The sequence below is a fragment of the Rousettus aegyptiacus genome, unplaced genomic scaffold, assembly GCF_014176215.1.
Source record: "Rousettus aegyptiacus isolate mRouAeg1 unplaced genomic scaffold, mRouAeg1.p scaffold_m13_p_13, whole genome shotgun sequence".
Classification (NCBI taxonomy): Eukaryota; Metazoa; Chordata; class Mammalia; order Chiroptera; family Pteropodidae; genus Rousettus; species Rousettus aegyptiacus.
In genome coordinates, this window is record NW_023416288.1 from 5,155,580 (window position 1) to 5,182,707 (window position 27,128).

At 32.6% G+C, this 27,128-nt stretch overlaps 1 protein-coding gene across 6 annotated transcripts in view; it reads left to right on the forward strand.

The window, feature by feature from the left end:
- PTPN12 (protein tyrosine phosphatase non-receptor type 12) overlaps positions 1-26,768 on the forward strand; it is an 86,971-nt gene extending 60,203 nt beyond the window's left edge. For 3 of the 6 annotated variants that reach the window (XM_036230295.1, XM_036230293.1, XM_036230296.1), the window contains exons 12-19: positions 9,812-9,897; positions 16,582-17,558; positions 21,140-21,217; positions 22,093-22,157; positions 23,069-23,099; positions 24,173-24,202; positions 25,492-25,599; positions 25,919-26,768. In XM_036230295.1, the coding sequence (XP_036086188.1) occupies positions 9,812-9,897; positions 16,582-17,558; positions 21,140-21,217; positions 22,093-22,157; positions 23,069-23,099; positions 24,173-24,202; positions 25,492-25,599; positions 25,919-25,980 (1,437 nt within the window). In that variant the 3' untranslated portion in view covers positions 25,981-26,768. The remainder of the gene's footprint in view (positions 1-9,811; positions 9,898-16,581; positions 17,559-21,139; positions 21,218-22,092; positions 22,158-23,068; positions 23,100-24,172; positions 24,203-25,491; positions 25,600-25,918) is intronic. The other 3 variants (XM_016145949.2, XM_016145952.2, XM_036230294.1) reach the window with 2 other exon arrangements.
- Positions 26,769-27,128: the final 360 nt, after the last annotated feature.

Below are 27,128 nucleotides of genomic sequence, written 5' to 3' on the forward strand. Positions count from 1 at the left end.
CATTTAATATACGTAGTTCGGTGATCCCCAGCCTTTTGGCACCAGGAACTGGGCTCCTATGAGACTCTAATGCTTAATACTCTGAGGTAGGGCTGAGGCAGTGGTGCTAGCACTGGGGAGCAGCTGCAAATACAAATGAAGTTTCTTTTGCTCGCTCACCCGTTGCTTACCTCCTGCTATGCAGCTAGCCTCCTAATAAACTGGGGACTAGTAGTGGTCTGTGACCCTGCATTTGGGGACCCCTGACATAATTTACAGAAGTTTGAGGATAAAAAATAACAATGAGGAATATTGGGATTGTCTTTCGCTGGTACTGGGGTGTTTATCTCTGAAGGTCGGGAGAAGACATCATTGTGACATTTTAAGTATGTTATCCTAGATCAAACAATGGCTAAGGCTTGCTCAAGGTAATCATATAGGCCTTGGATATAACTTCTTATTATAACTTGCTCAGTTAGGAATTTTTGTGATTAAAACAAAAATTCCTAGGCTTGCCAGGTAGCCCACTTTTCATTCACAGTTCTCTTTCCTCCTCCCTTCTACCCCCACCAAAGTGATTGTAAATTGATTCTATTATGAATTTTATTTTGTTCTTGATCATGATGATGTAAACTCTTATAGTTATTTTATACATGATTTTTAACTAAGTAAAATTATAGGACCACAATTAAGTCTCTTTCTGCCATGATTTAGTTCAATGTTATTTGAGCCTTAAAAGACCTTATTGGAGAGAGAAGAGAGCAGCATCAAGATGGCAAAATAGGTAGATCCTAAAAGGAGGAGAGGGGTTTGGGTATGGGTAGAAAAGGTGAAGGGGATTAAGTGGTACAAACTGTGAATTATAGAATGTCACAACAATGTAGTATACAGCATTTAGGGAATATAATCAATAATATCATAACTATATATGGTAACAGATAGTTACTAGACCTAATTGTAGTGATCACTTTATAAGGAATGTAAATGTCTAATTGTTGTATTCCTGAAACTAATATGTCAACTATAATTTAAAGATAATTTTTAAAATAAAATTTTATTAGATATTCAAACTTTTGACCTGATAAAAATACTGTATTCTCATTGCATTCTCATTTCTACGTCTGGTTTTTAACTTGTTCTCTTATTTCTTTCTATATATAATCACCTTTTCCTTGGAGATATTAGGTATTTCGGGAGGTAAAATTTCTGTACATCACTGAACCTAAGACAGCTATCACATCATAAACCAGCTTAGCCCCAATAACTGAAGTAAAATGAGTTGCAAAATTTGTAACCTTTGTTTCCTTTTTTCCTCTCTACTTGGTTTTGGCAATTTCCCAGACTACTTGTTTGAAATTTCTCGATTTTACAAATAAGAGATTTGTTATCAAATACTGATCTCAATCTGTTAAGATAATCCATGAGTTTTAGGAACTGTGTATTTTCTTTATTAGCCAGGTGACAGTTTTTTAAATGTTAAGATTCATATAGATGACCTCATTCTTATTTCCTTCATTAACAAAAGAATCTTCGTGAAACTAAGCTTCATATATTGCCATCACTTTTTCCCTTGAGTTTAATTAAAGCCAGTTATAACCTGTGCTGAATGTAGCCAAATATTGTGTAATACAGAATAGAATGCTAATATATTATTGTATATAATCTTATCTAAATTGAGATTCATTTAATATTTCAAAAGCTAAGTAGGGTATGCATTTTTTAAACTTTAATTGAAAAATGACTTTTTTCCATACATGCAAGATTAATTTCAAAGTTGAGTTTTTATACTTCAGAAATATAAATGTTTTAGACTATCATTTTCTTAGTATATAGAAGTGAAAAATTTTCCAACCATTGCATTTTTTTAAACATACAGAAAAATTTTTAATTTTTTTTTTTTATTGAGATATAACCTATATATATAACATTAGTTTCGGGTGTAAAGCATAGTGAATTGATATCTATATATTGTGAAATTGATGTCTATATATTGATATCTATATGTTGTCACCACAGTAAGTCTAGTTAATGTCTAGTACCATACATAGTTAAAATTTTTTTTCTCCTGTGATGAGCACTTTTAAGATTTGCTCTCTTAGGAATTTTCATATATACAGTACTGTATTTTTAACCATAGTCACCATTCTGTACATTAATCCCATGACTTGTAATTGGAAGCTTGCACCTTTTGACTCACTTTCATCCATTTTGTCTACTTCTTACCCCTGCCTCTGGCAAACACCAATCTGTTCTTTATGAGTTTGGTTTTGTTTTTTTGTTTTGAATTCCAAGTGGAATATATAAGATCATACCATATTTGTCTGTCTTTGTCTGACTTATTTTAATTAGTAGTGATGCCCTCAGGGTCCATTCATGTGTGATAATGGCAATTGACAAGATTTCTTTTTTTATGGCTGAATAATAGTTCATCGTGTAGATCATATTTTCTTTATCCATTCATCCACTGATAGGTAACATGGATTGCTTCCATGTCTTGGCTATTGTAAATGATGCTGCAGTGAACATGGGGATGCATGTATCTTTTCAAATTCGTGTCTCCTTTCCTTGAATAAATACTGAGAAGTAGAATTGTTGGATCATATGGTAGTTTTTTGGGTTTTTAAAAATATTTTTGAGGAACCTTCATAATGTTTTCTGTAGTGGCTGTAGTAACCTACATGCCCACCACTGGTACACAGAAAGTTCCCTTTTTTCCCCACATCTTTTCCAACACTTATTATTTGTTTTTATGGTTTTTTTTTTTTTTTAAATAATAGCTATTCTAAAAGGTCTCATTATGGTTTTGATTGCATTTCCCTGATGAGTAGAGTTGTTGAGTACCTTTTCATATATCTGTTGGCCATCTATATGTCTTTGGGAAAATGTCTATTCAGACCTTCTGCCCATATTTTAACCAGATTATTATTTTGTTTGTTTGCTATTGAATTGTATGAGTTCTTTATATATTGTGGATATCAACACCTTATATATATGACTTGAAAATATTTTCTCCCATTTGGTGGGTTGCCTTTTCATTTTGTTGATGGTTTCCTGTGCTGAGCAAATGCTTTTTAGTTTGATGTAGTCCCACTTGTTTTTGCTTTTGCCTTTGTTAGAAAAAGAATTTTAATGCAATATTCAATTGTATTTTTAAATCTTTTTAACTACAGTTAAATAATCTCCAGAAAATATGTGATAAATATTGCATTATTGTCACGTCTTTGTTTTCTCATTACCGGATTTTTTTTAGATTTTAATCCATAAATTCAAGTTCATTTTTAATAGCCCGAACTTCACACTAATATTATAATTTTATTTTAGATTGTTTCAGTCTAATAGGTCAGAGGTTTACAAATGGCTAAGGAATATAAGAAAAATTACACATTATATGAGATGAGATGAAGTAGTACCCAATAGCAGATGAGTGATTACTTCAGACCTACTTTCTTATCGCGTTGCCTGGGTACATAGAATACACAAACTAAATGTTTGCTGTCTGAATTTAAAATGTTAAATTATGTCCTTGTATTTTGTTAAAGCTGACATGGAAACTGTTGGATTTGGTGTTTGGACAAGATGCGTTCTTCTGTTTTGCAAAAGGGAAAAACAGTTTTCTATAGAATTTATTCTGAGGAAGCTATATTTGATGAGAATAAGTGAGAGAGAGAGAATGAGTGTGTGTGTGTATGTGTGTGTCAGTGAATGAATGGATAAAAAAAAAGTGGAAAGACAAGCGGATAGAAGAAAATGATTGCTTATCATTCTAGATAGTTTTTAAATATTTTCCTCTTAATCTTGTTTTCTATGTACTTTTAAATATGTGACTGTTATAGCTCTTCACATGTTACTGGAGATCATACATCCCAGTTAGAGAAAATGTGAAATCTAAAAAAGTGGGGAAATTTCTTAAAACTGTGGTTGAGTAATGATTTGAAATATGTTACCTACCTTTCTGAACCTATGCTGTGAAAGTCATAAATCTCCATTAATTATTTCTCTGACAACTTAATTTAGAGGTAATTTTTATTATTTTTTTTTTAAGGTTCTTAAAACAAGCCCTGTGTTTCGGAAATATTTTTGTAGAAATTCTGGTTTGAAATGCTAATCAGCAGTTTAAGGCTCTATAACATATGACATTTATTGGAAGTATTTACAATTTAAATGACTTCCCAGAGTGGAAGATCTGAAGAGAAATTTATTCTGAAATCCAATAGTCTATTGACTTGGGATTTAGACACATCTCAGTAAGCAAATGTGTGTAAGGTATACATGCTTGTCTTTTATCTTGTATATAAAAGACACCACCACCAGTTATCAGCACCAGAATTTTCAATTTTAGAACATTTGAGAAAAAACGACAATAGTTTGTGTGTAATCTTTCTGCTCCTTCTGTTATATTTGTGTTGTACATTTTAGATGGGATACAGAATTCTGAATATTTTTCCTCAAATGTTCTTTATTTTTAAAACACCACACCTTTTATTTTATTATAATGAAATTGGTTAATGAAATCCAGTAAGTTTTAAGTGTACAATTCAATAGTAAGGCATATATATATAACATTGTGTGTTCACTGCTCATAGTTAGATTTCTTTCTGTCACCACATTTGATTCCTTATATCCCATCTACGTCCCCTCACCCACTCTCTGGTAAGCACTAGTCTATTTTCTATGTCCGTGAGTCTCTGTTCATTTGTCCTTTATGTTGCTTTTAGGTTTATATCCCACATATAAGTGATATCGTACGGTTTTCACCTTTTTCTCTCTGGCTTATTTCACTTAGCATGGTTATCCAGAGATCCATCCACGTTGTCGCAAATGGCAGTATTTTATCTCTTCTTATGACCATATATGTACCCAGGCTCTTTATCCAGTCATCTATTATAGAACACTTAGGTTGCATCTATGTCCTGGCCACCATGAATAAAGCTACTATACATATCGATGTACAGATATCTTTTCAGATGAGTTTTCAAGTCTTTGGGGGTAAATACCCAGTAAAGGGATTGCTGGATCACATGGTAGATCAACTCTTAGTTTTTTGAGGAACCTCCATACTGTTTTCCATAGTGGCTGTACCAATTTGCAGTCCCATCAGCAGTGTATGAATGTTCCTTTTTCTCTGCGTCCTCTCCAACATTTGTTACTATTTGTCCTGTTGATTATAGCTATGCTAGCAGGTGTGAGATGGTATCTCATTATTGTTTTGATTTGCATTTCCCTAATAGCTAGCAATCTTTTCATCTGTTTGTTGGCCATTTATATGTCTTCTTGGGAGAAGTGTCTGTTCAGGTCCTCTGCGCATTTTTTAATTGGATCGTTTGTTTTTTTGTTGTTATTGAGTTGTATGAGTTCTTTGTATATTTTGAATATTAGACCCTTATCAGAAGTGTTGCTTGCAAATATATCTTCCCATGTGGATGGTTGTCTCTTTACTTTGTTGATGATTTCTTTTGCTGACCAGAAGCTTTTTAGTTTGATGTAGTCCCTTGTGTTTAAGGTAAATTCATAAAATCCTCTTTAAGTCCAAGGTCCTTGAGTTTAGTTCCTGTGTTTTCTTCTATGCATTTTATTGTTTCAGGTCATAAGCCATTTCAAGTTAATTTTGGGTCACCACACTTTTGATCCTCAGATATCACCAGAATTTAGTGACTCTTTGCATCTTAAAGATACTTTTTAAAAGATATTTTTGATATATTAATGATTTATTTCCTTATTATCCTATTAATTACACAATCACACTCCCATAACAACACTAATTAATATATTCATACCAAAATCTGTAAATATTCACATTGAGTAGGTTTAATAAAGATTAATGGTGAACCATAACACTGCTTCTAACTGAACTGTTTCTAACCTAAAATTACATAGCATTTTTTTATAGTACAACATAAATAGCTGTCATGTCAAGTCAGGTTTTGCTGCCAAATGAGTACGATACAAACACATGCACAAAACAACTTTAGGTTTTTAGAGCATCTTGGATTTTGTAACAGCAGAATCTGTATGTGAAATGCACTGGAGAGGATACAAAAATGTAAAGGAAATAGTATTTAAGCTTGAGACATAATAATATCACTAAACAAAAAAGTAAAAGATTAATAATAAAACCATAAAGTCATAAAATCAGTACTAGGAAGCTGTCAAATCAGAGAAAAGAGAGGCTATAAGTGAGACTATTAATACAGTTGAGAACATAAAGGTTGCATGTTGAATGTCAGTAAGGGATGGGTAAGATTTTGACAAAAGCAACAATGGATAGTGAAGAGGGGGAAACAGGTGGGAAGTGAACAAGGACAGAAGGTCATTTGCCAGCAAATGACTACATGTGTCAAAGCAAAGGTGTCATGAAGGATTCCTCATTCTGGATGAATAAGAGAATTAAGAGAAAGGGCAAAAGAGGAACAACTTCCCAGGGAGGTAAGCTTTTTGAGTATGCATGTTAAATTTCATCTGATGAAAGGAATCAACATGGCAATGCAGAAATGAAACTAACAAGGCCATTGCCTACACAACATGAACAAAACTTCCTTGTCATTGGACCTCAGAACAATATTATTCTTGGATTCATAGTTTTTACCTACAATAACGTTTTTTGTACTCTTAGGTCTTCTGACCTTCTTATATTAACTACAGCTTTCGTCCCCCTATGTCATATATATAGAGATATAGATACATAGATATATATCCTATAATATATATAGTTTTCTTTAGGTGCTTTTATAACCAGTTGAAATGATCACCAACTTTAGAAGTTGAAAGAAATTTTAGAAATTAAATAATCCATCGGAGATTAGGTTTTAGTGTATTCTCGTTTCAAGCAGAGTTCGCTAAAGTTATTATTTTTTTAACTGTTGACCACTTTGACCAGTTTTGCAATTATTCCATATATTAATATTTTCCACATGATAGCTGTATCAAAGGCCACAAAAAAAATCAGAACCCAATTATCAAATACTTAAGGATATATTGTCATCTGTAGAACAAAAGAAATATTAAAAATGGGTGCTTTATTATATAGATTTAACACAATCCCTGTTTAAATCCCAATGGCATTTTTAAAAGAAACAGAACAGAAAATCATCAGATTTGTATGGAAGTACAAAAGACCCCGAATTGCCAAAGCCGTCGTGAGGAAAAAGAACAAGGCTGGTGGCATCACTCTGCCCGACTTCAAATGATACTACAAAGCAACAGTAATCAAAATGGCATGGTATTGGTTGAAAAACAGATACACAGACCAGTGGAACAGAATTGAAAGTCAGCAGTAAAACCATGTTTACATGGGCAAATGATTTTCAACAAAAGAGCCAAAAACACACAGTAGAGGAAGAAAAGCCTCTTCATAAATGGTGCTGAGAAAACTGGAAAGCTACCTGCAAAAGAATGAAATTAGACTGCTGTCTGTAAACACACACCAAAATTGATTAAGGACCTGAATATAAGACCTGAAAACAGTAAATTGCATAGAAGAAAACAGGAAATACACTCGAGGACCTTGGACTTAAAGAGGATTTTATGAATTGGACCTCAAAGGAAAGGGGAGTAAAAGCAAAAACAAATGAATGAGACTACATCAAACTAAAAAGCTTCTGGTCAGCAAAAGAAATCATCAACAAAGTAAAGAGACAACCATCCACATGGGAAGATATATTTGCAAGCAACACTTCTGATAAGGGTCTAATATTCAAAATATACAAAGAACTCATACAACTCAATAACAACAAAAAAACAAACGATCCAATTAAAAAATGCGCAGAGGACCTGAACAGACACTTCTCCCAAGAAGACATATAAATGGCCAACAAATAGATGAAAAGATGCTCAACATTGCTAGCTATTAGGGAAATGCAAATCAAAACAATAATGAGATACCATCTCACACCTGCTAGCATAGCTATAATCAACAGGACAAATAGTAACAAATGTTGGAGAGGACGCAGAGAAAAAGGAACATTCATACACTGCTGATGGGACTGCAAATTGGTACAGCCACTATGGAAAACAGTATGGAGGTTCCTCAAAAAACTAAGAGTTGATCTACCATGTGATCCAGCAATCCCTTTACTGGGTATTTACCCCCAAAGACTTGAAAACTCTTATCTTCTAAAAAGATGTATTACTCAACCATAAGAAGAGATGAAATACTGCCATTTTGCAACAATATGAATGGAGCTCGAGATAATCATGCTAAGCGAAATAAGCCAGACAGAAAAAGTTGAAAACCACAAGATATCACATATATGAGATATAAACCGAAAAGCAACAGGACAAACAAACAGAGACTGATGGACATGGACAGTAGACTAATGGTTACCAGAGGTTAGGGGAGAGGTAGACAGAGTAAAGGGAGTCAAATATGTGGTGACAGAAAGAAATCTAACTATGGGAGGTGAATACACAGTGTAAATATATATATGCCTTACTAATTAAGTGTTGAGCTGAAACTGGGTTTCGTTAACCAATGTCACCATTAAAAAAAATAGTAATAAAAAAAAGTGTGGTGACCAAAAGCCCTGATTTACCTGAGGCAATACCAACTAATTTATACTTGTTGTCTAGGTATAATAATTAATAGTGCTCCCCCTTTCATTCTCAAAGAGCTCAGTTTGATCAATAAATTGTATGGTCACCCTGCCTATAGCACATGTCCCTACAACAGGTACCTCCATTATGATAGGTGACTTTAATTAAGCACGAGAACTTTCAGTCATAAGATATAACTCTTGTTCTGGTCAGAGGAAGATGCATAATTAGATGCACAGAACTCTTTTACTACATCTTATGCATCAGGATACAGCATGCACTAGAAATTGCTGGAAAGTTGAGATCTCTGTTTTCTTTAGTTGGAAGTACTTAATGAAAAAGGACATTGGCAAGAAATAGTTATAAAGACAAAGAAGCTGCCATGATGGACTTGGTAGAAGTGCCTTTTGAAAAAGGCAATTATAGTTTCAGAGTTTCTTAATTGATCATAGAATATGAAAGATGACATTTTTTCCCTAAAATTATCTAAGTATATGGAAGAGTGAAAAACATTTTTGTCCACTGGTCCAGAATTAACATAGCCTAGCTGGATAAAAAGGAGGTACTTCCTGAGGCTGAAACTAATTCAAAACAATGTATTATTATATGATAATTTCACAGTTCTCTATTCATGATCATAAACACAACCTAAGATTCTTACAGCAATGTGATTCTGGAGTATCCATGTTAGTGATATCACTGGTCCTTGTGACCAAGAACCAACAAAATCCCTACGTGGGCTTTCCCTGACTTTTTTGGGTTCATTTGGTCAGGCAGTGAATGATATAGAAGGACATATCCATGACGAGGGAAAGTAGGTCAAGAAATGATTAGAGTGCATTCTGGGACTGTTTAAAAGTACTAGGTAGCAATAGGCATCCAAAAAATGTTGGGAAAGTAAAAGATAAAAGCCTTATTTTGTTGACTTTTTTCCTCTCTTCACATGTTAAGTTTCTAGCGTAGTGACACCTCAAAAAATAAAAAAACTATCCTCTTAAATCTTTATTTTGATGGGTAATAGGCTTCTTTACAGTAGCAGTTGAAATACATTGAAATGCTGCTGTACACGATTGATTTTTCAGTAACTGAAGATGGACTGTTTTTCGATTTTAGTCTCATTGAATTTAGGTCCTTCAGGCTATAAATTAGAGAGTATACTAAGACCCATTTTGTTACTTGGCAAAATTGTTACTGTTTTGAAAATTCAAAAGCCCAGAAACAATTTATTTGAAACATGAGAAAGGAAAATTATTTTTCTCCTAACTTTAATGAAGTTTTTTTTTTTTTTTTTTTTTTTGGGCAGAATGAGATTAACACTGAAAATATGGTCAGCTCCATTGATTCTGACAAACAAGATTCTCCTCCTCCAAAACCACCAAGGACCCGCAGGTATTGTATGTTACATTTTCTTTGAAAAGAAATTTTACCTTTCAAATTCAGAATTTGTTGTAAATTTTTATTTGCTCACTGTTAATTAAAACAACAAATTCTGAATATTTCTTAAGTTTTCTTTATAAATTTTAGTACCATTCTGTTTTTAGAATATAGCGTATGTATGGCAACTTTGTTATTTATTATTGGTATACTAAAAATTTATTTCACTTTTGATAAAATTTCTGTAGTGTACTGTACAAGAACAGTAAGCATAACCATGAATTGACAATATCTCATGTTTTGGTATGTAGTACCACTAAAATTTGAAATATTCTAAAAATTTCAATTTCTCGTAATGACTGTATAGGTAATATGATTGCCAAAAATTGTATGCACGTTAAAGAAGTTATGTGAAGATGTTTTATAACTAGGAAAGATGAGTTTATTTTTCTCAGATTTTCTTCATACTAAGCTCACTTATAAAGTTAAAATCAACATATGTTTCTGTCCCCCTTTTTTCCTCTTTCATGGTGACCGCTAGGTCATTTATGTTGGTAGTATGGAAATCATATAGAAAGAGTCAAAACGATTTAGTTAAAAATTCTTGTCAGCCACTTAATAGTTTTGAATTTATGAGTAAGTCACTGATTTGATTCTTGCAGGTTTTCTGTTTGTTTAAATATAGTCTTAAGGATTAAATGAAATAAAGTATGTGAAAACACTACATATATATATAGGACCTGACATACGTCAGGTTTTCATTAAATGTTGGTTTTTCTATTACATTGTGGAGTTAAGATGGAATTATTGGATTATTTTTAAAAGGGGGCACAGTAGGTGATTCTTAATGAAACGATTAGAATGACTTCTTTAGTATCTTATCTCAAGCACAGATATGCCCAAACTGATTGATCTTTCCTCAAAGTAAGGCTTCACCAATTTTTTTCCCCTTAAAAGTTTGGTAGAAGTCAACTTAAGTTGGGTAAGATGACTAGGCTTGAATCTTGGCATTGATTGAGTCACTGTACTTTAACATGAGTCACTGTACTTTAATCCCTTTTTACAAAAGGAAAAGACTACAACTTTTCTCAGTAACTAAGGCAAGATGTGGTAGTTATGAGTAGTCTCTGGAAAGCCTTTGCATGCTTCTCTAAGGAAGATCAGGAAGCCTATATGGATGGGTTTAAGTTTCAGCATTTAAATGCTCAGGATGTTAACCGTGTGCTAACAGCTTCCTTGTAGACTCCTACAGAAGGTAGCCAGTTAAAACCTATGAACTGTTAGTCCTCTAACTTCCTTCTTCCACATACAAGTCCTAAAAGAAATTGTACTGGGCCTTAAGTAAAATTAAGAAACGATTTTTCTACCCTAATATCTTTTAATTTGGTTTTTGAGATTGAGCCAATGTAGAGATTTTCAAAGTGTACAATGATATTTGTGATTTATATGGCTATCTACCTTCAACAATAAATATTGGTAGCCTCTTTCTAATTTTAAAGGAAAAAGTATAAAGAATGTACTGAATTTTAGGCCTTTCCCATATACATTTCAGAAGTTTGGCACTTGTTACTTTTTAATAAAGAAAAAGGATAACTAAGAAGTAGCAAATGTATATTGACAGAAAAATGACCATTCAGCCTAAGACAGGATTTTTTTTTTTTGAGGATATGTACTCAAATTTTATTCATATGTGACTTTATATTACATGCTTAGGGCTTTTTTTTTTTTTTTTAAATTCATTTAGTAGAGTCCAATGGTAGAATTTCATTATGTTCCTTTAAGAATATCCTTTGACTTCTAGGTTAAGATGAGTTTTTAAACTATTGTCAATTGTTAACTGAAGATAAAATCACAAGAGCATAAGATTGATAAAAAGTAAAAACGGTATATTTTGTTTTTCAGTATGGCTACAGTGAATATAACCAGGTTAATTGGTTGTTTAGAATACATGTGTTACTACTATTGGAGAAAGATCTAGAGAGGAAGGCTCATTGTTATGTTAAATTTAATAGTCATGATTATGGTTTATAAATACATAAAGAAATCATATTAAAGATTTTGAATAGAAGATTTAATTTTTTTCAATACATATTTTGTTAAACTAATGAAATTGTTGATATTTTTTTCAATAACACCAGCATTCTGGAAGTATAGCTCGTTCGCTATTTCTATAAGCTGTCAACAGATTTACTACAGAGACCCAAAAGGGTGTGTGCCTTAGTAAATTTTTCTTAATCTATTTAGTGTTTCACAGGCAGTGACAATATATTTAATGCTTTCTTATAATGCCTCTCAATTTAAACAATTTTAAGTAGGAATAGGGTTAGGAGGAAGACAAAATGGTTCTCTTAGACATTTTGACATCTAGGCTAGAGGTAAAGATTTGAGGGTTCAGTATACTGCTGACATTGAAAATCTTTCAGATTCTGGGTATAACATAAAATATCGAGGGAACCCTTGTAAGTACCATAATCTATAAAAGTAGACTAAAAGGAAGCGGTGAAAAAATAAAGAGCAACCAAGGGATAAAGGAAAACCAAGAAACAATTGCATTATAGAGGCCGTGAAGGACAGGGTTCTGTATCTGGCAGAAATACATGCATAACTACTTCCTATAAGGGTTGCTGTGATGATGAACTGGACTTCCAGACATTTGGGACTCTTAGGATATCCCAGATAGGTCTGGGCATTTGTGGGGTCAAAACAGGAGTTGAAGTCTACACAAATGGAGGCTTTCGAAACTACCTAATTTTGGGAAAGCTCATCTAGCACAGGATATCATGAGAATTGGGTAACTAACCACCCTGGGAAAATGGCAAGTAGAAAATTAGGGGATAGGAGAAATCCATCACATAAAACAGTTATTTTTCTGCTTTATTGTTTTTTCTGTTGTTAAAAAAATCTTTGGTTTTTTGAAATATTTCTTTTGTTGATTTTTTTAACAATTATATTAAACAATATATTGCCTTAAAATGGTTCATTTATAAGAGAGGAGCAAGGTGGTTCAATAAAAGTGGAAAATGGTCCTGTAAACCAGACAAGTAAAGGAGAAAAAATTAACAGAGAAATCTTTTTCAAAATATAAAATACCTGGAAATAACCTTAAGTAGAAAGTAGAACTGTATTCATTTGCATTAATGAAAAAAATTATGTATTCTTGGTTGGAAAAATTAAATGTGATTTAGCTTTTTTCAATGCTATTTAAAATATCAGTTCTTTTAATATTTGATGCAGTTCTCATCAGAATACCAAAGGTATCTTTTCTGAACTTGACAATATAATATTAAAGTTCATTTGGATGAATAAAGAGGCAAAAAAAAATCAAAGAAAACTTTAGATGATTATAGTGATGAGTGAGGACAGACTTTTTTAAAAATTATAAAATGTTATGAATATTTAAAATAGTCTGTTAGGAGTATAAAAATATACTTGCTGATGGAATTGACTAAACAAGTACAGAATAGATCACTTTATCAGTTAATATATACTAAATAGGGAGAAATAAAAGTTACTTATTACTCACATTGTAATATTTTTAACCATTTGGGGAAAAAAATATATTTAGGTCTATATATCATCACAGCAAATACCAAAGCTTCAATAGTTAAACGTTAAAAGTCAAACCATTGAAACAAAATGTAATTTAATGTTTGACATACTTGTAGAAGGGATAAATGAAATCACAAGGGACACTATTGATTTATTTGACTACTTACAAATTTTAAGCTTTTAATCGAAGTATTAATTCCTAATTAGCATCCTTTAAGATAAGGGCAAATTTTGTCAAAATGCTTTATACGTGCTTAGAGTTGTTATCTAATTTTCTGTGCTTTAATCCTTTCCTAATTCTTTTGTTGTTCCTTTCGTTCCTGTTAGAAAATACCTTTGATCTCAGCTGTAATTTTAAGTCATTGAAATAGGTCAGAATGCATAATAAAATCAAAAAATAAAGGTTAAACAGCAGTGGAGTGTCTTTCTTAACTCAAGTATAGGTGGTTATCATTGTTTTGGTTAAAAAGTAAATATTGGCATTGATATAGCATCCTCTTTATTGTTTTCTCATCTTTTTTTTTTTTTAGATCACCATATATTTCATATTTCTTCTATAGATAGCCAGTATGTCAAAGTGATAAGTAAAGTAGTGAACTCAGTGATTTTTATAGTAATTTTGATCACATGGATATTAATATAGATGGTTTCCGAAATGAGTTGACCTGCAGAGGCTAGCAGAGTTAACTGAGAACACAAATAAATCTGTCTTCCAGTTCAGTGCTTTTTTTCATTGGGGTATTTAATCCCTAGAAGAAAGGATAGTTATAAAGGTTGTTTTTAAAGTGTTATGTTCTAAGTTTTTGGTTGCCGTTTCTTACACTCCAATAATCTTTCCATCCCTCTGGAGTCCAGCCTAAGTTATTGTAAGGAAATTAATTTTATGAGTTTATATAAAACATCAATTTGAAACAAATGTTATAGTTACTTTAATTCTGTGTCTTCATGGTATGGCTTCATCCTACCCTGTAAGCCTTATTTTTAACTATTTCTTTATACTCCAAACTGTTGTGTTAGCTGTTTTGTTATCTTCTGGTACTGGTATAATGCCTAGCATGTAGTAGGTACTGAATATTTGTTTCATTTCCTCAACAAATGAAATTAAGAACAATATTTACAATAAGAATGATGCAAGTCATATTGTATCTCTGCTGGAATTTTTTTTCATAAGAATATCTAGTGAAAATATGAATCTTAAACACTATAACAGAAAATCAGCATGTAGCATATATTTTGTTGTGACTGGGCTTATCATTTTTTTGCACATGAAAGTTATTTAGAATTATTCTAAGTCTTGTTTTAACCACCTTTAAATTAATGGCAGATAAGAAAAAGTCTATCATCAGTATAATTATCAATCAAATTTGAGTAGCCATAAGACCACAGAGGGGACACAAGGAAACTTTGGAGGTGATGGATATGTTTATCCCCTTGATCATAGTGATATTAATCATGCTTGGTGTGTGCATATGTCCAAACTCATCAAATTTTATACAGTAAATAAACACAGTTTTTGTATATCAACTATACCTCAGTAAAGCTGTTTTTTAAATGTGAGTAGCCAAAAATATATTTACTATGTACATATCAGCATCATGCACAGACTGCTGCTTATTAAAACATTTACAAGATTAGTGGTTAAAAAAAAAAAAAAAGTTTGAACACATTTAACTCTGGTCCCTCTATAAACTTCCTGAAATTATAGTGGAGAAATAGAAAAATGTGTAAAGATTGAAAAAAAACAAATTTGGAGCAGAGATTTCAGCAGATGGGAGAGATATTGACAGAATTTTGGAAAGTAGAAAGCACATTATCCAATAAAAAGGGACTTTTATAGGACAAAGAAAGCTAAAACTTGCTTTCTTGTATATGGGGGAAACTGATAAGCAGCAAGATGGTTCTCTTCAAAGAACCCCCACCCCAGAAAGGCTCAGAAATTAGAGTTTCTCCTGGAGGCTGTGTGTAGGATGGGGCTGAAAACAAACTAGATCTGTCAAATAATAATAATAAAACTAGTAATAGCCTAGAAGGAGACTGGAAGTGAAGAAATTAGCCAAGAAGTAAGGAAATTTTCTAGTAATAAAGAACATTAATTTTAATATAGAAAGTTCTCAATGTAGTGGCTAAAAAATTGTAATAAAATGGATTAGAAAAAGTTATATGATGAGATTATAGAATATCAAAAATAAAAAAAAGAACCTAAAAGCTTCAAGAGTGAAAAAACCAGCCCACATTTAAAGAACAGGAATCAGAATTACAAAATCCTAAAAGATAATTATTTCTAATTAATAATTATATACCTTTTCAAAAAAATCAGTAACCTTGAAGATAGTGCTTAATATAAAAGTCCTCAAGAAATTTTCCTCCTATATATATATATATAGTTCTTAAGAAGCAACTGGACGATACAACCCACCAAAACAAAGGAGTATACCTAGAAAAAGGAAGATGGGACCTGGGAAACAGGAGAGTCTGACACAAGAAAGAACATCAGCTCTGTGGTGGCCTAGTGAGCCAGTGGTCTACACAGCAGCACGAGGCCCAAAGTTTCCAAGAGGGGTGCCTGTGGTATTGATAGTTACCTGGGTGCTTGACCAATTGAGAGAGTGTTGTACAAATCTGTAGGAAAGTTAGAAAAGCTGAATTACTGATGATACATAGAGAATTAAGCCATCTAAAACGTAAAGCAATTATTAGAGAAAGACAAGTTCTATAAGAAAAGATATAAAATCTCAGTGTCATGGGTATGAATAATAACTGTAGTCATAAGGTTAAAATAAATAAAAATTATAACACTATTGGGAAGATGGAGAAGCCACATAGTAGAAAGCCAATAGGAAATTATGAAATAGACAACGGTTTATGAATTTTGAAATATGAAGGTAAATCTTAGAAGCAGCTGTTAAACGTTGCAAGGAGATGTCTGGGTAGCTGGAGGGCTGTGGGAGGGGTTGCTATTTTTCATTAAAATTCTTGTATTTGATTTTATAAACAGTGTACATGTATTACCTTGTTAAAATTAAATTTTCTCAGATTAATAAATTTTTTATTCATAACCATAGATTCTGACTTTCAGTATAATTGACTTAGCTACATAATTGTTAAAAAGGATGAACATTCTTACAATAGCCTTAATGTTTGTTTTTTCAGTTGCCTTGTAGAAGGGGATGCTAAGGAAGAAATACTGCAGCCACCAGAACCTCACCCAGTGCCACCCATCTTGACACCTTCTCCCCCTTCAGCTTTTCCAACAGTTACTACGGTGTGGCAGGACAATGACAGATACCATCCAAAGCCAGTGTTGCACATGGTTTCATCAGAACAACATTCTACAGACCTCAACAGAAATTATAATAAATCAGCAGAACTTCCAGGGAAAAATGACTCAACTATTGAACAGATAGATAAAAAATTGGAGCGAAATTTAAGTTTTGAGATTAAGAAGGTCCCTCTCCAAGAGGGACCAAAAAGTTTTGATGGGAATACACTCTTGAATAGGGGACATGCAATTAAAATTAAGTCAGCTTCACCTTGTATAATTGATAAAATCTCTAGGTCACAGGAGTTGAGTTCAGGAGATCTAAAAGTTGATGAGATTTCTCAGAATTCTTGTGTGGACTGCAGTGCAACACAGTCACATAAAGCTCCAGTTATTCTACCAGAGGAATCACAGAAGAATTCAGATACACCTCCAAGGCCAGACCGCTTGCCTCTTGTTGAGAAAGGACATGTAATGTGGTCATTTCATGGACCTGAAAATACCCTACCCACACCTGATTCATCTGAAAGCAAATCCTCAGATATCCACTATCAAACAATGAAAACTGTGAGTGTAACACCGAGCCCCACAGTACAAGTTGAAACCCATGATCTTGTGGATCATCATAACAGTTCGCCTCTATTCAGAGCTCCCCTCAGTTTTACTAATCCTCTTCATTCTGATGACTCAGACTCAGATGAAAGGAACTCTGATGGTGCTGTGACCAAGAATAAAACTAATATTTCAACAGCAAGTGCCACAGTTTCTGCTGCTACTAGTACTGAAAGCATTTCTACAAGGAAAGTATTGTCAGTGTCTATTGCTAGACATGATATAGCAGGAACAATACATTCAGGTGCTGCAAAAGGTAATAATAATAGTATCTAACACTTAAGTATACTGTGTGCTAGTCACTATTCTAAGCACTTTAGCTGTATTTATTATTTTTAATCCACATTTCACTCTAGAACCTAAAGCAAGATTTTATTATTTTAGATATAATTTTTTTAAGTAAACTTTTATTGCCTGAATTGGATGAGATCGCATTACTGGGTTTTGTATTTTCAAAATATTTTAATTGTAACTGAAAATTTTATTTTCCTTCTGTATTATAGCTTTTAGTATTTTATATGGGTCAGTTTATCTGACTGAATAACAATAATTTACGGGAGATAGAATTGTTTAAAGTAACAGCGAATATAGATATAGATTGCTAATTAGCCATTTAATTCCACCCATGTTTATTACAAATACCTAGTTTGTTATATTGTTATGCTATTTTAACTACAGAATGTCTTTTTTTTAATTCTCTTCACAAAAGCTTGCAATTGAGGCTGCTTTCAACCCTAAGTTTAACCAAGGAGCAATATTGCAACTACTCAGACCATGGGAATTTTAATTTAGTCACTATTGAGTGAGATATAGCCGTTATCTAATCATCACTGCTATTATTTAATTAATGACTGTCTTCTTTAAGCAGTCTTAGCTTTCAAGATAATGCTTGCACTCAGTTCACAAGATGTATTATTGGTTCTTGAAACTCTTGATCTGCTAAAAATAATCATAGCTGCCATGAAAGCTTTTTGCTGATAAATTATCAGTGGTCATTTACTTGTCAGTGAACTTTGATAGTGACACAGACTGTTATTTATAATGTCCTGGCAAAATAAGTACTGTGAACTTGCAAGATAGACTTGATCTATTTCTGACCCAATAAATACCACTCATACTCTGGTGTCTTTAAATTTCCCCAACATACACATGCTGTGTTTTCTTATGTCGAGAGTATATTTGATAAGAGTAGATAAAAGTCTAAGCTAGTTTCCTAAATTTATAGGATTCTCTATATTCTTGATTCTTCTGTGTTTTATTTGAAGGATCTTCAGAAGATAATGGTTACCACAATAAATATTACTTTATCAGTTTGCCATAATATAAAATTGTTAATATCTTTTTCTTCCTCAACTTCAGAGTTTGAAAAATAATTGCCAACTTGTAGCCACACAAAATGTACAGACAAATTTTTGTTTAGGGTTTTTTTTTTTTTTTTTTTTTTTTTAAGTTTCCAGGATATAGTACATTGGCTAGACATTTATATAATTAATGAAACGATCCCCCTGATTACTCTAGCTTTCCTCTGACTCTACACATAGCATTTGGGGCTTTTTTTTTTTTTTTTTTTTTTACTAGCATATCAGGTATGTGTCTTGGCCTAGGAAATATATATATATATATTTTTAAACCATTACTAGAAATAGAATTCAGTTAGGACAGGAAGGGTGCATGATGTGATATACTAATAAAATTTACTGCCACATAACCAGTCTTTTGGTGATAATAGAGTTCCTTTAAAATATAAAAGAATACTGCACAAGGATAGCTGAAAGCACCCTATTGTATAGCAGCTCACTTCTGTTCTATTTATTTCAAAGCCAGGATAGCTGTAAACATAATTTTTTATTTCTTTGCATCCTACCCTAACAATGCTAAATGAGTTTAGCACTAACTGAAGATTTTCCTATGTAAGTATTTTGTGCTTCAACATAACTACATGCCATCCTACTTTTAATGTTATTAATTATTTACTTTGTAGAGGAACCATTGGCATAAGAATTAGATTTTTGTTTGCTTGTTTTAGAAGGTGTTAGGGAGTTAAGTAGAATAAATTTGTTTTGATACCTAAAACAACCTTTTGCATAAGTTACTGCCTTAACAAAAATTCCTGGCTATAAATTTTGATTTTAATACTGACTCAAGTTTCCTGAAAGATTTCTCAAACTTGGCTATACTAGTGACCCATGTATGTATGAAGAGTATGATTTGCAAATGCCTATGTAAAATGTGTCTTCTTTGGTTGTATAACCTCTAAAATAGTTTATAAAATAGGAAAGGCCACGCAGAGATCCAGGGAGAAATATGTGGATAAGCAAGGGCCACAGCTATAAAATAAAAAAGGCTTTAAGAGTGAGGACTGTTAGGAGAGGTGTAGACTTTCTGAAAGATACTTGATACTAGATGTGAACAAGCAAGACTGCCCTTCCTGATTGTTCACTTAATTATGAAATGGCACCACAGTGCCAAGATTATGCATCCCTTTCTTCCAACAGCCATCTCTTCACCGTGAGCTATTAGTAACAAAAGCACAAGGGGAAGGATGATGATGGCTCAGCCTATAACTACTGGATAAGGTAGATAGTTCTTTAGTGGCTTAACTTGATACGTGAGAAAGAGTCCCAGTACTCGTGATAGATATATAAAGTATTCAGCTAGAACTTTTCTCTCAGCAGGATTCAGAAGCTATATTTTCTTGTGTCTTCAGCTAAATAAATGTGGAGGGAACAAGGACAATCATATCTGGTTCATACTTTTTGAAAATTGAAAAGGCTTTACTTCGTTTTCAATCTCTTTTTAATGCATAGCCTATCTGATGTGGTAAAGTAGCAAAATATCATGGCAAGATGTTCTTTTTTTTTTTTTTTTTTTTTTTTTAAGAGAACAATTGTCAGGGCCCAGGCAAAATAACGTAGGATCCTCACATTTCTCTTTCTTTACCCCATCCTCACTAACCTCAGACTCCACACATATAATTGTATCCTCATGTTTTCTTTCTCTACCTCCGGTGAATCTTCAAAACGCCTAATAACTCATTAACTCTGTGGTGTAATAAAGCTAACTAATGAGGCTTACTTTATGCATTATCTTTTCCAAGAGCTACTTTTGTTTTTACTTAAAACCTTTTATGGCTTCAGTCAGTAGTCTCTGTTCACAAATAGTCTCTGTTCACTCTGTGTCACTGTTCACAAGATTTTAGGGAGTAAATGAACATTCAAAAAAAGTTAACTGTTATATTTTACATATAGTAGAAAAATAACTAGTTCTTCAAATCTGTTAGTCATTACTGTTTAAAATATGACTGAAATATATACATTAAAAATGAGTTGGATTTAAAAACTCAATAAGACAGATGATACAGAGTAATGGCACAACTCATAAAAGGAGTTAAGCAATTGATTTCCCTTCAGGAAAAACTGGCTTAAGTCAAATGACTTAAGATTTCCTTCATGGACTCAAAGCATCATCTGCAGGCTCAGGAGAGAAGTCACTTGCCTGCTGGCTTTTCTACTGAGACTGCCTTCAGACTACAGTGGACAGTATAGTAAAATCTGTGGGGTGTCAGGAAAGTCATGAGAAAGTCATTTTCTCTGTACATCTCTGAGTGATGGAGTTTATTCTTTTTGTTCAGTACGCCTCATAATTTTTGATAAGTCAAGTGGTCAAGATTTCTTGTTGATTTTTTTTTTGCATTTTTAAAAGTGGTTCTCTTAGATTCTTGTGGCAGTGATTTTTAGAATGTCAAAGCTCTCTGTTTAGATAACAAGTTCATTTCTTAACGAGTTAACATTTTTTAACAAGTTCATAATTTGTCTGAATTTTATGTATTTAATGTAGATGTTGATGTCAATGAAGAGTCACCTCCTCCTCTACCTGAAAGAACTCCCGAATCTTTTGTATTAGCAAGTGAACATAGTGAGTATCTCTTCTACTTTACTTACTTCATAACTCTTAATAAACTGCAAAACAGGGCTGATTTTAATCTAGTTGCTTTTGAGCTGCATAATTAAATTCACAAACAGATTTGAATTGATATTGACAAAAGTTTTTAATTCCTTGTATAAAAAATACTTAAAAATATTTTTTTACTTGCTAAGATTGCTGAAATGGCTGCATTTATGTTAGATGCTATAATTCAGTTAAATGCAATTGTAAAGGTATTTGCATTTTGCCATCTTTTTATCCATTATGGAAAGACATTGATTGCTTCACTTGGGGGCAGTTTAGGTAAGTAAAAATTCAAGTTGGGTTGTAGGTGGGCATCACTTTCTGTTAATTGAGAAACACTTAAGGCCACAGAAGCATCAGTGAGAAGTAAGAGTGATCATGTTTTAAAAAGCATTGATACTACATTTCCCTTCCTTCCCCTCCTGTAGGACTGCTCTTCTAGAACCAGAAAAACAGCTTTAATATATTTACAGTGTCTCATGCTCAGTGGAGGTGCTCACTAGTCTTATCCGAGTTATATTTAACCAGTTTTATTAATTTGAACTGATTTTAAAAATCTTAACAGTGAAGCTATGTACTTCAATAATATTAAATAAATAAGTCTAAGTCTGACATCTATATAGACTATAATGAGTATATAATAAACTCTGATAACTGAATTCTTTCAATTAAATTTTAAGGAATCTTAAAGGGGTTTTCTTATATCAATAGAAACTAGAAAATTTTTTATGAAACCGATAATATCTAAAAATATAAAGTATCTGTTTTTGTATATTACCTTTAATGCAAGAAATTTCAAGAATCAGATGTTAATTTTAATTGTAAGATTTCATTTTTCTCAGATACACCTGTAAAATCTGAACAGAGTGAACTTCAAAGTCAGCAAGAGTCTGAACAAAAATCTGAAGTGAGTCCTTTGGGGATTGGAATAGCTAGAGCTCAATATTTTTGCTCTTTTGTTAATTTATCTTACAGTCATTTGTTATAATAACTGTCAGCTTGAGGCTATTAATATGATTTTTGATCAGTATTTCTTATGCTAAGGCTTTAGCTGAAAAGCCTACAAAAATGTGAGATCCGAAATTTTTTAAAAGAGCAACATGGTCTGCATATGACCATCACTTCAGAATGTTATTTTCTAAGCTGCTTTTGAAATTTGTAAATTATGCCATGTTTCAAATTATTTTGAAGGTATGAATGAAACAGGACTTACTATTTTCAGGGTCATAGCACTTTCCTACATTTTTTTCTTTCCATTGTAACACTAGGTACGTAGTCCTTCCCTTTGTTTTTTCTGGTTACATGAAGTTTCTTTTCACATTAAGGAAATGTTTTGGTAGCTAAATATTTTAGCCATGGGAAATACCATTTTTCATCAATATTAAAATTTTTCCTATTCCTCCCATATTTTAATATCCCTGAAATTGTGGAACATCTTATAATTGATTAAAAACACTGATATACTTTGTCACATGAAGTAGTGCTAACTTATAACAGTCATGCTATGTCTTATAATACATGATATTATAATTTGACGAATATGGTAGAAGCCTGGCAAAATGCAGTAGTTTACATGTTTCTTTGTGTAAGTAGCTCCTGCATTTTCAGTTTTCATTGAGAAGGAAAAATGAATTTCCCTATCCTTTTACTCCCAATATAAAATATTATAACATTTAACAATTTTAAGTCTAATTGAAAATACCATTGTTTCCTTTCCCTTTGACACTGAGAATCTTGATAAATCTTGATTTCTTGGGATATACACTCATAACAGACCAAATTTTCTATTCATAAAGCTAATAAATGTCTTCCTTATAGGATTTGATAACCTCTGGAAGTGAAAAATATGGTAAGTTAGATATTATTCCTTTTTGTTATAGATTATGTAGATTAATTTCCATAAGATAGCATGTCTCATTGTATATGCTATTTAGTTATTTTTGTATATGAAAATATGTAGGACTGCTCTTCTAGAACCTGAATTATGTAATATAGTTCTTCCAAATTACTACTATTCCAGATATTATTACTAATTTAGAAAACAACAGCGTTTATTAGTAGTAGTTACAGGCTGATAGGAAAGAAATTTTTTAAAAAATATTTTCTGTTTATAAAAACACTTAGAATCTAGGTCTGACAGTGATCTCTGTAAATGCCCCCAAATTGCCCTAGATGATTGAATTGGGTCCCTAAAAATTGATTGTTTGGAGAATCTCCTTGTTTAGGACTTTTACATTTGTGAAGACCAATAAGATTATGTAGCTCAACCCAGTGTTATAATACCAAGTTAAAAAGTTTTCTACCACATCTCTTTTACTATCATGCTAATAATACAGATCAAGTTATTATTAATTTTTAAAAGTCAGTGATCATGTAAACAGCTTATCAAACATATTGGCCTATACCACTCCCCGAATTCATCTATCATCTCTGCTGTTATCCTCCATTCTACTTCAGCTGCTCTCTTTCTCTGGATCTTGGCCTAAAGGGGCCTCATACTATCTCATAAACTTGATTACTCATTATCTGCTTTTCTGAGGTAACATATTGTAAGGAAAAGAGCAGAAGCTTTAGAATCAAGCCCACCTGGATTGGAATCCCATTTTTGCCATTTTACTCACTATATATGGCTTTGGCCAAGTTACCTAATCTTTTTGAGCCTTGATTTTCAGCTCTATGAAATGGAGATAATAATAGTACCTACCCTAGAGGATTGTTGTGAGGGTTTAATAAAATTAAATTGCATTACAAAGTATCAGACACTATGCTTGGCACATGATAGGCTCTCAAATGGTAACACTACTATTATTATTGTCTTTTTTTTATGTTACTACCGCTGCTATTGCTGGATCCCTGGATCTTTTATTTTCCTAATATATGTTAACTCCCTTCTGGATTCTCTTCCTTTTCTGTCCAATCTAGATACAGTCCTCCGTCACTCTAGTCACCCAGGTATCTTTTACTTTTTTTGCTCCTAATTCCCGTAGCATTTTATTTCATCCTTCAGGGTTACTAAATATTGCTGGGAACATAACTCAGTTTTACAGACTGAGCCTGCAATTCTGGGCCTTCATCTACGATTGGGCCCTCAGCTTCACTTGGTTATCTTACATGCTCTATGTTGGTACCCTTTCTATTTTGCCTGAATTATCCAAATCTTTACTTTCTTCTAAACTCATGAATCTCTCTAACTCTTACTCAGTAGATGACCTTTACTTTACTGAGAAAACTGAGGCCTTTAGACTAAATCATCATTTCCTCCTACAAGCCAGCACTGAATAACTCACCACCACTAGTTCTATCTACATGCCTCTTCTCTCTGTCCCCATTGCACCCTACGCATAATTATAAAACTTAATCTCACACTACTGTAATAATTCATGTACTTGTCAATCTCTTCTACTAGACCAGGAGTTGACAAACTGTATCCCACAAGCCAGATCCTGTCCTTGGCTTGTTTTTCTGTTCTGTCTTTGATCTGAAAAAAATGATTTTTACATTTTTAAAGAATTATTTAAAAACAAAAACAAATGAACAGAAATCTGAATATGTGACAGACTGTATGTGGCTTGCAAAGCGTAAAATATTTACTCGATCTCTCTACAGAAAAAGTTTGTTGATCCCTATCTAGACTCTAAGCACTTAAGGACAAGGATCATTTATCATTTGACTTGTACTCCCAAGTTTCCAGAGACTTTTCTTACAAAGGTGTAGGGAATATGATAAAGGTTGTCAGAGAATGAATAAATGATACTAGGTAATTTCTTTTATTTCCAATCTTATGAAATTCTAATTATGAATTTCCGATTTATAATTAGCTAAAATTTAAGCAGTGTAAAACTTTAAAAGAAAAGGATTATTTTATGGGCAAATAGTAAGTTCATTAATTACTTATAAACTTGCCTGCCATTGATTTCCACATAAAGGCATTTCAGTTGCAATTATTGCCTTAGGACATTAGCACATAGTATAACTACTTTACGAAAAAAAAAATGTCTAGATCCAGGTTTAGAGTAATAAAGTAAGAACATAAGGAGAATCTTCACATTGTAGAAGCGCCCACTGTGGATTTCTAGGTGCCCTCTACACTTGCATTTATATTTACCTGGGCCTCTAAAGTCATGATACCCTAGAGAGAAAACATGCTCTTTTAACTCAAAGTCCATCTTAAAACAATTAAGGATTCTACATACGGTGCTACAAATAATGGTGATTAATAGTGGCTTTGTTTTGCATTTTAGATCATCCAGGAGGAGGTAGTCACACAGAGACTTGTACAGAATGTCCACCTACTTTCAGTAACAAGAAAGATCAGATTTCACAAAGTCCAACAGAAGCCACAGATATTGGTAATTTGTTTGCCAAGTAATTTTTGATGTTTAATTAAGTAGTTAATGCTGGCAAGAATGAGAAAAGGTCATTTCCTGTCATTCTAGGATTTCCTTAATGCAGAGTTTATCAAACTTTGTGCTGAGATTTATTCAGGTTCTTATGTGAACTACCCAAAAATTAAGAGTTGGTTTGTATTTATAGAGTTTTGTTTAGTTTAAATTCTAAATTTTCACATGGAAATTTTTATGTTTCAGAAAATGAAGATATTACAACATTGTTTTAGTAATGTAAAAATATTTCTAACACTGACCAATTATTGTGGTGTTTTCATTGTAGGTTTTGGTAATCGCTGTGGAAAACCCAAAGGACCAAGAGATCCACCTTCAGAATGGACATGATTCAGGGAGCTAAAAGACACTTTAAATTATACTGGAAAATTCAAGTGCCACTGAAAGCCAGATTTATAGTATTCCATCTTAAAAATGGGACTAACAGCAGTGTAGATAGTTACCTTAGTATTTTTTGCTGGGACCATCTACCTGCATACTACACTTAGGAAAAAGTATTACATATGGTTTCTTTTGTAACTTCAAGTATTATTGCCTTAATGTCTCTTAACCCTGTTACACGCTGCTTGTAGACATGTTAATATAGTAATACTTTTATGATAAATTAAGTTTAAGGACTACTCTTTTGCTAATGTTTTATCATGTATGCATTATTTTGTATATGTACAGGGCAAGTAGGTATATAATTTGATAAAGTTACAGTCATAAAATATTATTAACAGAAGATGTAAGAAATTTCTGCATGGTCTAAATCTTTGTGTACCTTATTTGTAAATTATTTGCCCTGAAGTTTTAGAAAATAGTTTCTGAATTTTAAAATTGCTGGATTCATGCAGCCAGCATTGCAGGTTATCAGAGATCAAAGATTGTAATAATAATACATTTTGTAAATTGTAAGCAAAAAGTTATTTTTATATTATATGCTGTCTAATTGTTCATCCTAATTGTCGTTGTTTTCATCTAGTCATGGAGATTCAGTAAGTGCCTTGGAACAATATTGAATTCTCTTAGCTCGTGTGTGTTACTTTAATATTTGAACTCAATTGGGATTAGAAGACTATCAAAGTATATGTATGTTTCAGGATATTTGACCTGCCATTAAAACAAAACAAAAACAATTTTATTGTGCTTGCTTGTTTTGATTTTTCATCTTTGTTACTAGGAAATGAGACTTAATATCTGCCTTCCTACTGGCTCAGTCTTACTTTTAAGTTGTGAGTGTGAATGGAGTTTGAGCTCTTAAAAAATAGGGAGCACCTTGTGCAAAAACATGGCTTCGAGTTCTAATATTTATGCTAATTCTAATACATGTGCTTGAGTCAGCCCTAGAAATTACTAACTACTAAAATCCTAGTAAAACAACAAACAGATGTCAGGTTAGGAAATGGAAACTGTTTTCTTCCTATCCCATGGCTGGAGCACAATTCCCAATCATAAATACCAAGTTTGAATTTTGACATCATAGTAGAAGTTGGTGG